Genomic DNA, 13,719 nt, shown 5'->3' with positions numbered 1-13,719 from the left:
TATGACTTTGATTGATTTGCATATGTTGAACCATCCCTATTCTTGTGCACCTGGGATGAATCCTACCTGGTTATGGTGTATGATCTTTTTTATATATTGTTGCATTCAGTTGGCTAAAATTTTGTTGAGAATTTTTGTGTCTATATTCATCAAAGATATTGGCTGATAGTTTTCTTTTTTGGTGGTATCTTTGTCTGGTTTTGGAATTAGGGTGATGGTGGCATCATAGAATGTCTTTGAGGGTTTTCTTTCTTCTTCAACCTTCTGAAAAAGTTTATGGAGGATGGGTATAAGTTCCTCTTTGTATGTTTTGTAGAATTCACCTGGTCCTGGACTTTTATTTGTAGGGAGTGGTTTTATGACATATTCAATTTCATTTTTAGTGATCAGTCTGTTCAGTTGATCTATTTCGTCTTGATTCAGTTTTGGCAGGCTGTACGTCTAGAAAGTTGTCCATTACTTCTAGGTTGTCAAATTTGTGGGCATACAATTGTTCGTAGTATTCTCTCATGGTTTTTTGTATTTCTGTAGTATCAGTTGTGACTTCTTTTTCATTTCTTATTTTGTTTATTTGGGTTTTTTCTCTCCTCTTCTTGGTGAGTCTAGCCAGAGGTTTGTCAATTTTGTTTGCCTTTTCAAAGAACCAGCTCTTGGTTTTATTGATTTCTTCTATTGTTTTTTAATCTCTATTTTATTGATTTCTTCTTTGATCTTTATGATTTCATTCCTTCTGCTGACTTTAGGTTTTGTCTAATTTGAATTATATTTGCTTAATCTTAATAATATACAAAAACTTACCTCCTTTAAAGTTCTTTTACCCTTTTCATTGTTGATATTACAAAATTATATTTAAAAATATTTTATTCAAGTATATTTTATGTATAGTGTTGTGATAAAATTATATCTTTATTCATTGTATGCTTCCAAACATATACTAATAAGTATAAAAATGCATTAATCTCTTAAATTATGTAGAAAACAAAGCATAGAGTTACAAATCTAAGTTACAATAACACAAGCTTTTAGAATTGCCCAAGTATTTACCTGAATTGAGAGGTTTCTTTATTCTTTTTAGGGTCATAACCATGGCATATGGAAGTTCCCAGGGTCAAATTGGAGCTATAGCTGCCAGCCTATGCCACAGCCACAGTGAGGTGAGATCCAAGCTGTGTCTGTGACGTATACCACAGCTCATGGCAATGCTGGATCCCTAACCCACTAAGCCTGGTTAGGGATTGAACCTGGATCCTCATGGTTCCTAGTCAGATTTATTTCCACTGCACCACAACAGGAACTCCCAAGATCTTTATTTCTTTATATGGCTTTGAGTTACTATGTGGTTTGCTTTCATTTCACCCTGCAGGATTCCCTTGATCATATCTTGCAGAGAAAATCTAGTAGTAACCAACTCTCTAAGTTTTTGTTTACCTAAGAATGATTTAATTTTCCCCTAATTTTTAAAGGACAGCTTTTCCATGTATAAGGTTGTTGGCTGACAGCTTTTTTCTTTCTTTTTTTAAAAATTTTAGCACTTTGAATGTATTGGCCCATGGCATTCTGATCTCCAAAGTTTCTAATGAGAAATATGGTGATAATCTTATTGAAAACACTTTGTATTTGACAAGTCCTTTTCATCTGGTGCTTTGAAGATTCTCTCTTTGTATTTAGCTTTCAGAAGTTTCATCATAATATGTTTCAGTATAGGTCTCTTTGAGGTTCTCTTACTTAGAGTTTGTTGAGCTGCTTGTATATATATATTCATGTCTTTCATCAAATTTGTGATGTCTCTGCCCCCCCATTTCCCTCTCATTTCCTCCTAGGACTCTTACAATGAGTATGTTGGTTGATCTGATAGTGTCCCATGGGTACCTTAGGCTCTGATTATTTTTATTCATGTTTTCTCTTTCTGTTCCTCAATCTTGATCATTTCTTTTGACTTATCTTCAAGTTCACTGATTCTTTCTTCTGCTCAAATTTTCCTTTGAATCCTTCTAGTGAATGTTTCATTATAGTTATTGTACTTTTTATTTTATATTTTATTATATTTTATTTTACTTTATTTTATTTCATTTCATTTCATTTTTATGGATGCACCCACAACATAAGGAAGTTCCAAGGCTAGGGGTTGAATTGGAGCTGCAGCTGAGGCCTACACCACAGCCACAGGAATATCAGATCCAAGCCACATCTGTGACTTATTCTATAATTTGTGGCAATGCCAGATCCTTAACCCACCGAGCGATGCCAGGGATCAAACCCACATACTCACAGAGACCACTTTGGATCCTTAACCCACTGAGCCACAATGGCAACTCCTGTAATTTTTAGCTCTATAACTTTTGGTTTCTTTTTAGGTTTCTAATCTCTCTATTGATACTTCATTTTATTCATACATCATTTTATTGACTTTAGGTAAGTTTTCATTTTAATAGATCTGCCATCAAGTCCTTATCAAGAACAGTTTCTGTTGATTTTTTTTCCTTTGAAGGGGCTGCATTTTCTGTTTCTTTATATACATTTTGATTTTTTTGTTGTTGCTAAAAACTGGACATTTGAATCTAATAATGTGGCAACTCTCAAAATCCACTTTTCTTAGTAGTTTCCTTTTTTATTCTTTTTGTTGTTGTTGTTGTTGTAGGCTGTCTCTGTGCCAAGGATCATCCTGAGGTATAAATCTGAGATCTTCTCAGGTCTTTTGTGATTTGTGTCTCCCTGGGCATGCCTGGTCACTTTCCAATTTTCCCCACATATACAGTTTCTTTTGAATTTCCTAGTCTTTAATATCTGGCTCCAAAAAGGGGGGAAAGAGAAAAATTCAGGGGAAATAATGGCACCAGTCTTTTAAACCCCTATAATCAGCTTGAGGGGGAGGGGCTTGCAACAATGAGGACAGGTCAATAACAATGATTCCTCATCTCTTTGCACTTCTCTATAAGAAGCAGCAATTAAAGATCAGAACATAGATCTCAGATATTTGAAGTATAGGGTCTTGTTTTGTCCACCCTGATTCATGCAAGCTGTGTGCAAGATGCTTCAGGAACTTGTATACAACTGCCTGTGTTTGGAGCTGAGAGTGGGAGATGGGGAGTTGCTCTTGTGCCAAAACCTGAAATTGACAGAAATTAACCACAACTTGCAGTCCAAACATTATCCCAGAAATGGAAAGCCTTCAACAGACTACAGAATTCCAAAACTGTTACAGCAGACACATTCTGCCAATGTAAAATTGTTGTCTAGGTGGTGAGACAGATTCCTGGTGCTTTCTTCTCTGCCATCTTCCCAGAATCCTACCTAATTTTTTTCTTAACATTCTGATCTTCTAAACTACTTAAAATAATGTTTTAGTCTTAGCTCTATATGTTTAATTGGCTTTCAGCCTTACTACTGTTTTATTTATTTTTCAATCAAAGCATTTTCATTTTTAGGCTTTCAATTTTAATTCATTTCTAACTGTCCTGAAACATATCTTTAATTAATTTAAGAAGGTTTTCTGGGAGTTCCCATTGTGGCACAGCAGAAACGAATCCAACTAGGAACCAAGAGCTTATGGGTTCATCCCTGGCCTTGCTTAATGGGTTCAGGATCCGGCGTTGCCATGAGCTGTGGTGTAGGTTGCAGATGCGGCTTGGATCTGGAGTTGCTGTGGCTGTGGCATAGGCCGGTGGCTATAGCTCCGATTAGACCCCAGCCTGGGAACCTCCATATGCTGTGGGTGTGGCCCTAAAAAGAAGGACAAAAAGGAAAAAAAAAAAAAAGATTTTCTTATGGTAGTATTTTTGTTATTGTTTTTCTGTCTGCTTAGTAATATATTCCTATTGACTTCACACTTAACTGTCATCTAATCTGAATAGAGAATGCTACCACAAAACTCTATGGATAATGTTCTGTGGTTGCTGACCTTGCGGGTTAAGAGGCCTAGCTGGTTTAATGTTCTCTGCAGTCATCCTACTTTAAATTTTTTTAAGTTTTCTTTTTCTTTGGAATTTAAAATGCTCACAATGATTTATCTGGATAAAAATCCATTTTCTTAAAAATTTCTTGATAATCTGAACACTTTGCATTCCTTAACTGACCTTTTTAGTTCATATGCAGGAATTTCCTTTCTTCTGGTAATAGGCTCTACTTGATGAAGTTTATGCTTTTTCTGAAATACATCTTTTAATTTTAGGATACTGCTTTTTTTTCAGGTCCCTATTTCAGGAGTGCTCTTTTTGACCTATTTAATCTTTGGCTATAGTAGGAATGACATAATAGGAGCAGTAGTTTTTGTTTACCCTCCTAGGTTCTGCAGCTCTCATAGGAAGACATCTCCTTGCCTCTGAAGTTCAGTGAAATTTTCCATCATCTTGTGGTTGAAATCACAGGGGGGAGGTTACTTACTTCCAATCCACATCTATAATAAATCACACTTTTTATTGTCTTACCAAAATCTGGTACAATGTTCTTTTGTTCCATTTTATAGATGCAGAGTTTTTTTCTCTTTTAATTATCTTACTTCCTAGGTTTTTTGAGGGAGTTTCAAGAGGAGATAGGGTTACTCATCCTTATCTTATTGCCAGGTCTGGAACTCAAGCCACTGAACTATTACTCAAAAAATATATTTAGACTCAGGTCAACAAATTAAAATGTAAGAAAAGAGTTAAATTTCTTGCACAAGTGTTGGCAAAATCTGTAGAAAAAAAAAGAGGAACCGCATTTAATAAAGAAAGTTGCAGAGTACACAGTCATTGAGGAGGAAGGCTTTCACAGGCGTGGGAGGGGTTTCTCCTCCTACTGCAGCACAGACTAGCACAGACAGACAGACTGACAAGCAGGGTCATTCCCAGACATTACCCCAATGGCAGAAACAGTGAAGATGGGTCTCGGCTGGTGAGTGATCATTTTTCTTCTTCTTTGAAATGCAGTTATGAGTTATGTGACCTCAGCATCAGGCTGAGGTTGAGGATGGTGCTATGTTTTCTGTCTTTCCGTCCCAAGAATTCTAATGATGTATTAAGGGCACATTTATGCGGGAGCCAAAAGCAGGAACACAGGGACCTGCTGCAAAAGGTTACTTAAAGTCTTAAAGCCATTCTCCCTCTTGCTCCATCACTCTAGGTTGATCCTATACCTCCACAGCAGGGAAGCTTTTAAAAAATTCCAACCAAAGACATTTGACTACTAATTCAAGATGAGAATTATCTGAGTTGCCAAAAAAAGTTTATCAGCCATTGGGGTTTTTTAAGTGATTAATTTTGATTTTTTAGAATTTGTTTTTCAAATATTTAAATGATGCAGTTGTTGACTGCAAGAATAAGGAACTTTTTAAAAGCCTGTACAAGAATAACAAATGACGAAGTAAATTCAATGTACATGAAGGCCAGTTTTGTTTGGGTGTCGGGAATAAGATAGAGAAGGTAGAAGGAGAGAGGACAAGGAAAAGGAAGAAGAATAAGAGGTCTAAGAGGTATAAGAAGAAAATGCAGACCCTAGATATTGAGTCACTAACAGGCCATGGGAGATTCTGAGTAGGGTGAGGTAGCAGAAAGAGGTGGGGTATTTCAACTAGCTACTTGGTATTGAACATGCATGCTGTGTTGTGTACTTTATTAGTAGTATTCCACCGAATTTTAATTTTGCAAATGACTCTCGGGCAGATAATATCATCATTGTATGTTATGGATGAGACAACTGTGGTTTAAAGAGGCCAAATAATTAGCTAAAGGTCAAACTGGTCATGAGGAGTAAAGCTAAAATCTTTCTTTCCACTTCACCCTGCACCACAAGTTTTCTCTGTGCTCTGTCAGCCCCCATGGCAGTGACTTACTAGAAGTCACACCCACTCCTTTCTTGTATGGTGGCAACTGGAGTCTTTCATTATTTCCTATTGTTCTTTGAAAATCTATATAACCTCCTCTACCCAGTGCTTAAGGTTTGAGAGACAGTTTTGCTGCCTGTATTTCAGAAGATTAGAATTTAATTTCTGGGAGTTCCCTTTGTGGCTCAGTGGTTAATGAACCTGACTAGGATTCATGAGGATGCAAGTTTGATCCCTGGCCTCGCTCAGTGGGTTAAGGATCCAGCGTTGCTGTGAGCTGTGGTATAGGTCACAGATGTGGCTCAGATCCCGCGTTGCTGTGGCTGTGGTTTAGGCCAGCAGCTGTAGGTAGCTCTGATACAACCCCTAGTCTGGGAACTTCCATATGCTGTGGGTGTGGCCCTAAAAAAAGCAACAACAACAACAACAAATAATTTAATTTCCCAATAAAGATTATTTTCCCTCCAGTGAAAATTTAAAATGTTACCCATGTATGAAGTAAGCAATATCAGAATTTGTAATTTTTGTGGAACCATAGAAGTGGTACCCCTTCATTGTACTAACACTACGTGCAGATATCAATAGAACTACAGGCCATTGTCTACGTTGTTCTTATTAAGATTTTTTTTTTTGTCTCACAGTGCCTTAAAATTGATCATGAATAGGAAATTTTAAAATACAAACATCCAATAATATTTAGTCTTATCTGAAATAAAATGCACATTTCAACATTGGAACAAGATTTTTCTTTTATTGAAGTGGCAAACATTTTGTTTTAAAAGCAAGCATGCAAGTAAGAACTATGTGTTTCTAAGGAGGGAGCAACCCTTGTTATCTGTGAATGATATAATCTTCCAGACAATAATCTGGTGGTACATATCAAACACCCTTAATATGTATATGCCCTTTAACCGGGTAGTTTAACTTTTAGGAATTTATTGTAAGGGCACTATCATATATATACATTTGTAAAGTTTTAGTGACATGGGTATTTTTCTTGCCATTATTTCTCATAGGGAAAATCTTAGAAACAACTTAAATGTCTAAACATAAGTAGTTGATGAATTATGGAAGGTCCATAATGGAATAACATGCGATCATTAAAAATTCTATGGTAGACCAGTTATTAATGTGTCTAGCTTAAGAAAAAAAATAGAATGTACAGTGCTACTACTTTCATACATAATGCACACAATGTTAATGTTAATCAGAAATACAGAAGATTTTTATTTTCAACTTTGTGCTTTTGAACTTGGGTCACATCTTCAGGAAGAAAAATAAAATTAGATATTTAAGAAAAAGAAACCAATAGCTGGCTTCTCTCAGAAAAGCAGACAGCTGTCTGGTGGTGCATGATTTGTGAAGTTCCATTGTTTAGGAGGTTGGCCCTTTGTGTTTAACTTTTTAGTCTCTTGACCCCTCCTCAAAATATACTGACACTACCTATAAATCATGAGATCCTGACAGGCCTGTTTTCATAGAATACTCTATGTGGAAGAGACCAGAGTGCCCATTTCCTTATTTTACAAACAGATAATACGGCTCTAGAGTGAACTGAACAATGAGTGGCAGAACAGTGCAGTGGTTAAGTAGCCACATTTAGGAACTAGAGTGCTGGAATTTGTGTCCAGCTTCTCCTACTTTCTAGCTATGTGACTTTGGACAAGTTTCTCAAAAACTGAAATCTTTAGTTTCTTATTATATAAATATGGGGATGACTGTGATACCTTGTAAGGTGGTTGTGAGAGTTTAATGAGATAATCCATGTAAAAGTGACTAGAACCTTACTGCTAAGTACTCAGTGATTATGAGTTGTTTTTATTACTATTACTGTTAGGATTAAGAAATAGAAGGGAGGTCCTTTGTCCAAAATGATACAGCTACTCGAAGGCAATGCTAGGATGGAATTCAGTAAAGGTTTTTTCCAGATGAAGTGTTCAATCCCCTCTGAGCCTGTCAAGACAACCCTAGGCTGGGCCCTCAGGGGAGCTGACATGAAAGGTGGAGCCCAAGGACAAGACAAGCCACTTCCTGGGAATGACTCTGATCACAATGGGAAGCCAAATGTTGGAAAAGAGAATGAGGCTAAGGAAGCCAAGAGCCAAGTTAGATGCAGGGCTGAAACCGGCAGCAAAGAGCTAGCCCTAGAGAGAAGTGATGGCTCAGCAACCCTCCTGAGGCTTTTATGGACCACCAGCTGTGAGGGTAATGGGTCAACACCCAAGGTCTAGGTGATTGAATAGACAAATGAGGTGTTGGGGAGGTGGGAATTGCAATTATAGCTGTGAGATGATGCTTGAGAGGTAGCACTTATAGGGGATTAAGCTAGAATCTGGGAGGGACAAGAATAAGGAGCTCCCCAAGCCCAGGATCCATTGTGATTATCCTAAAATTACAGCCTAATTTTGAAGAATCATAAACAAGCCAAAATGCAATAAAATATGTTTTAAAAATTCCTTTAAACAATAAGATCCTATTGAATAGCACAGGAAACTATATCCAATCTCCTGGGACAGACCATGATGGAAAATAATACTTTAAAAAAGAATGTGTAGAAATTGGCACAATATTATAAATCTACCACACTTTAATAAAAAATTTTTAAAATTCCTCTGGCAGCACAGTACAGAACTGATCTGAGGTAACAAAAAAAGAATCATTTGAGAAACTATTGGACTTATAGGACTATAGGAAACTAACCCAAGGAGAGGTATTGAGGGCATGAAACTAGGGCAGCTATGGTGCCATAAGAGAGGAGAGGATGCATTTGGGAGAAGTTTAAGCACTAGAATTGAGAAGATTTGGTTTCTGACAGATATGGACTCAGAAACAGAGACCTAAGTACACAGTGGCATCTTCACAAAATAGGGGATATAATAAGTGGAAGGGGTTGGGCCAAGGAGAAAAAGAAGACAAAAGTTGAGTTAATTTTTTAACTCAATTTTATTACATTTATAGTTGTACAATGATCATCACAACCCAATTTTAGAGAATTTCCATCCCAATCCCCAGCCCATCCCCCTACCCCCCAACCTGTCTCCTTTGGAAACTGTTAAGTTTTCAAAGTCTGTGAGTCAGTATCTGCTCTTCAAAGAAGTTAATTGTGTCCTTTTTTAAGATTCCACATGTAAGTAATAGCATATGATGTTGGTGTCTCACTGTCTGATTAACTTCACCTAGCATGATAATTTCTAGGTCCATCCATGTTGCTGCAAATGCCATTATTTCTTTCTTTTTAATGGCTGAGTGATATTCCATTGTGTATATGTACCATATCTCCTTTATCCGCTCCTCTGTTGATGGGCATTTAGGTGGTTTCCATGTCTCGGCTATTGTATAAAGTGTTGCAATAAACATTGGAGTACATGTATCTTTTCGATTGCGGGTTTTCTCTGGATAGATGCCCAGGAGTGAGATTGATGGATCAAATGGTAATTCTGTTTTTAGTTTTCTGAGGAATCTCCATATTGTTTTCCACAGTGGTTGCACCAATTTACATTCCCCCCAACAGTGTAATAGGGTTCCCTTTTCTCCACACCCTCTCCAGCATTTATTGTTTGTATAATTTTTGATGATGTTCATTCTAGCTGGTATAAGGTGGTACTTCACAGTTGTTTTGATTTGCATTTATCTAATAATTAGTGATGTTGAACATCTTTTTATGTGTTTTTTGGCCATCTGTATATCTTCTTTGGGGAATTGTCTTTTTAGAAAAAGTTAAATTTTTTAATATGCTGAATTTCTGCTCCTTTGGAAAAACTAGATGATGATGTTCAAGTAGACAAGTGGATATATATGTGTAAAGCTCAAGAAAGAGGTATAGGCTGGAGTAAATATTAAGAGTCTTCAGCATATGTGCAGGTGATACCAACAAGGACCTACTGCATAGCACAGGGAAGTATACTGAATATTTTGTATAACCTATAAGGAAAAAGAACCTGATAACTGAATCACTTGGCTGTACACCTGAAACTAACATAACCTTGTAAATCGACTATACTTCAAATTTTAAAAAAGAAAGAAAAAGAAAAATTAAGTACAGGTGAAAGCTGAAATTCTCATTGTGGGTAAGATCACTAGGGAGAGGGAGGATGGTGGAATGAGAAGAAGCCAAGGGTGGAACCTGGAAAATGTTGACATTTCAGGAGGTAGATGAGGATAAAGAGGCCACAATAGACATGGAGGAGGGACTAGAAAGATTGGAGTGAAGCAGGAAAAAGGGATGCCATAGAAACAAAGGGAGTAGAGAGCTGCAAGGAAGAGGAAGAGGTGATGATGCAAAGACAAAGCACATTTACCAGACTTCCATATTGAGCACATGAAATAGAGAAAAAGTGACTCTAAGGACTGTTAGGGGTTGAACTGAGTCCTCTCAAAATTCCCATTTGAAGTCTTAACCTCCAGTACCTTGGGATATGACCATATTTGGAGATAAGGTCTTTACAGAGATAATCAAGTTAAAATGAAGTCATTAAGGTGGGCCCTAATTCAAGGTGTCTGATACACTTAAAAATAAGAGGACATTTGGACTCAGAAACATCCATGGAGCAGAGTTCCCGACATGGTTCAGTGGTAACGAACCCGACTAGTAACCAGGAGGTTGAGGGTTTGATCCCTGGCCTTGCTCAGTGGGTTAAGGATCTGGAGTTGCTGTGAGCTGTGGTATAGGTCGAAGATGTGGCTTGGATCCCACGTTGCTGTGGCTGTGGTGTAGGCTGGTGGCTGTAGCTCCAATTAGACCCCTAGCCTGGGAAACCCCCATATGCTGTGGGTGCGGCCCTAAAAAGACAAAAGCCCCCCTGCCCCCCCCAAAAGAAACATGCATGGAGTGAAGACACTGTGATGTGACATGGAGAAGTTGATGGCCAACTACAAGCCAAGAAGAGGGGCCTGGAATGGACCCTCCCTTCACAACCCTCAGAAGGAGCCAGCACTGCTGACACCTTCATTTCAGATTTCTGCCTTCCAGAACTGTGAGACAATAAACTTCTGTTGTTTTAACTTCTCAGTTTGTGGTACTGTGTTACCACAGCCCTGACAAACGAATACATTTATTTGGTGGGTGTACAGAAGCCTCTGGTGAGAGTGTATATAGCCAGGGAAAGAGACTGTGAATAAGTGTCCCAGAGAGGTGGGGAGAAACCAAAAAAGGATTAGGTCACCTAAGCTAAGAGGAGAAAAATATTTCACAAAGCCGAGGGTAGTCACGGTGTCAAGTTCTGCAGAAAGGTGAAGTAGGCAAATGACTGAAAATGTCAGTCCAGAGGTCTTTGGTGACCTCGGCAGAGCACTCCCAGCTGAGTCGAGGGGGTAGGTTTAGGGAGCAGAGCACAGAAACAGCAAATAGACCACTCCTGCGAAACACTTAGGGATGAAAGGGGACCATTCACTGGACCACACTCACCTATGGTGCCCATAAAAGGCCACATGGAGACAGCCCAGCATCAGTCAGCCAGACCTGGAGTCTCCTCTGCTTTTGGCAGCTGTCCTTTCACATGTTGGCTGTTTGGTACCGACACAGATTCCATTCTTCCTTATTAAGCCATAAGAAATGTGTTATTCAAGGCTTCTCAGAGGTGAAGCCTGTGGCAAATCTGATGATGTAAAAGAAAAAAAAAAAAACAAGCCTGACTAGAATTTGAGGGATCACTCACTTATGTCAATAAGTAGGAAAAACGTAGTCGAATTGGAATAGGGAAGTATTTCTTAGTAAGCTTTTAAGTCAAAATGAGCCTAATTTTTCTTTCTGTAGCCTCAGCATATTACTGGCCAAACAATCCAAATGTCACAGTTCTGTATTATTGGGATTCAAATAGTAAGTTTGACTCTATCAGAATATCTAATAAAAATCCTAAAAAGAAATATTTAGTGAAGTAAACAAATTAGTCAATATCAGCCAGGAAATAAACATGGGGTAAAACCTGAAATACACACCCAAAAGATAAACCTAGACCATCACCTCCATCTTATAACTATTTTCAACCAACTAAACAATAAATCTGAAGCAGTGTGGAGAATATGGAAGTAAAAGCCAACACTATTATAATCTAACTGGGAATAGAAACCAACAATTAATGACTGACAAAAGAAATCCAATGCAGTTAATTGATTTAAAAAATATGAATAACAAAAAATGTTCACTTTCAGTGGACAGTGAAGAAACGCCAATTCAGGAGTTCCCTGTCATGGCACAGTAGAAACGAATCTGACTAGGAACCATGAGGTTGCGGGTTCAATCCCTGGCCTTGCTCAGTGGGTAAGGATCCGGCATTGCCATGAGCTGTGCTGTAGGTCTCAGATGCGGCTCAGATCTGGCATTGCTGTGGCTCTGGCATAGGCCAGCAGCTGTAGCTCCAATTAGACCCGTAGCCTGGGAACCTCCATATTCCGCTAGTGCGGCCCTAAAAAGACCAAAAAAAAAAAGACACCAATTCAAACACCAATGTGATATTTTCATTTATCAGATTAAACAGTAAACAAATAATCCAATTAGAAAATGAGCAAAAGATATAAAAATATTTCCCTCAAAAAGGATATACAGATGATAAGTAAGCACACGAAAATATGTTCAATATTATTTGCCATCATGGGAATGAAAATTAAAACCACAGTGAGATATCACCACATACCTATCAGAATGGCTAAAGTGAAAAATAATGGTAACACCAAATGCTGGCAGAATGCAGAGAAACTGGATCACTCATATACTGATATTGGGACTATAAAATGGTACAACCACTCTGGAAAATAGTTTGGCAGTTCTTACAAAATTAAACATACATTTACCATATAATCTAGTAATTGCACACCTGGGTATTTATCCCAGAGAAATGAAAAACTATGTTTACACACCAAAAAAATAGTGCATGAATCGTCATACCAGCTTTATTCCTAACAGTCAAAAACTGGGGGAAAAAATGTCCTTCTGTGGGTGAATTTCTTCTGTGGGTTAAACAAACTGTGGTACACATATACCATGAATACTACTCAGCAATAAAAGGAAACAACTACTGATACACACAAAAACTTGGATGAATCTGCAGGGAATAATGCTAAGTGAAAGTGCCGATCCCAAAATGCTACTGTGTGATTCCTTTTTTATGACATCCTTCAAATAACAAAATCATCTGAGACAAGAACAGGCTGGTGGTTGCCATGGTTAGGGGTGGTGGAGAAAGGAAGAGGTGTGTGGCTACAGAGGGATAGCACCAGGGAGCCTTGTGGTCATGGAACAGTTCTGTATCTGATAATGGCAGTTGTTACATGAATCAACATGTGCGATAAAATTGCACAGAACTACACACACATACACATACACATAGATGAGTGGAATGTAAAACTAGTGCAGAGGTTAATAGATGCAAACTATTGCCGTTGGAATGGACAAGCAATGAGATCCTGCTGTATAGCACTGGGAACTATACCTGGTCACTTATGATGGAGCATGATAGAGGATAATGTAAGAAAAAGAATGTATGTGTGACTGGGTCACCTTGCTGTACAGTAGAAAAGTGACAGAACACTGTAAACCAGGTCTCATGGAAAAAATAAAAATCATTATAAGAAAAAGGATATGTATGTGTGACTGGGTCACCTTGCTGTACAGAAAAGTGACAGACACTGTAAACCAGGTCTGACAGAAAAAATAAAAATCGCTATAAAAAATGAAAAAAAATAAAACTAGTCTGAATGAGCTCTGTGGATCAAACCAATGTCAATTCCCTGATTTTGACATTATATTAGTATTATGCAAGACACTACCATTGGAGCAAACTGAGTGAAGGGCACACAGGACCTCCTATATACTTTTTTTTAACTTCCTTTGTCTCTTTCATTAACTCAAAATAAAAATTTTAAAATGTAATTTTTAAAAAAACAAAATATTCATCTTCACTAAGAACTAAGCAAATGCCAGTGCAAAT

At 37.9% G+C, this 13,719-nt stretch overlaps 1 protein-coding gene across 3 annotated transcripts in view; it reads left to right on the top strand.

Annotated features, from left to right (window-relative positions):
• Window positions 4,726-13,719, top strand: part of CD86 (CD86 molecule) — a 76,735-nt gene continuing 67,741 nt past the window's right edge. For 2 of the 3 annotated variants that reach the window (XM_005654040.3, XM_005654043.3), the window contains exon 1: window positions 4,727-4,869. In XM_005654040.3, the coding sequence (XP_005654097.1) occupies window positions 4,838-4,869 (32 nt within the window). In that variant the 5' untranslated portion in view covers window positions 4,727-4,837. Of the gene's footprint in view, window positions 4,870-13,719 lie in introns of all 3 variants that reach the window. The other variant, XM_005654045.3, reaches the window with a different exon arrangement.

Source organism: Sus scrofa, chromosome 13, assembly GCF_000003025.6.
Source record: "Sus scrofa isolate TJ Tabasco breed Duroc chromosome 13, Sscrofa11.1, whole genome shotgun sequence".
Classification (NCBI taxonomy): Eukaryota; Metazoa; Chordata; class Mammalia; order Artiodactyla; family Suidae; genus Sus; species Sus scrofa.
The sequence above is the reverse complement of the archived record's forward strand: the minus strand, read 5'-3'. Positions and strand labels throughout refer to the sequence as shown.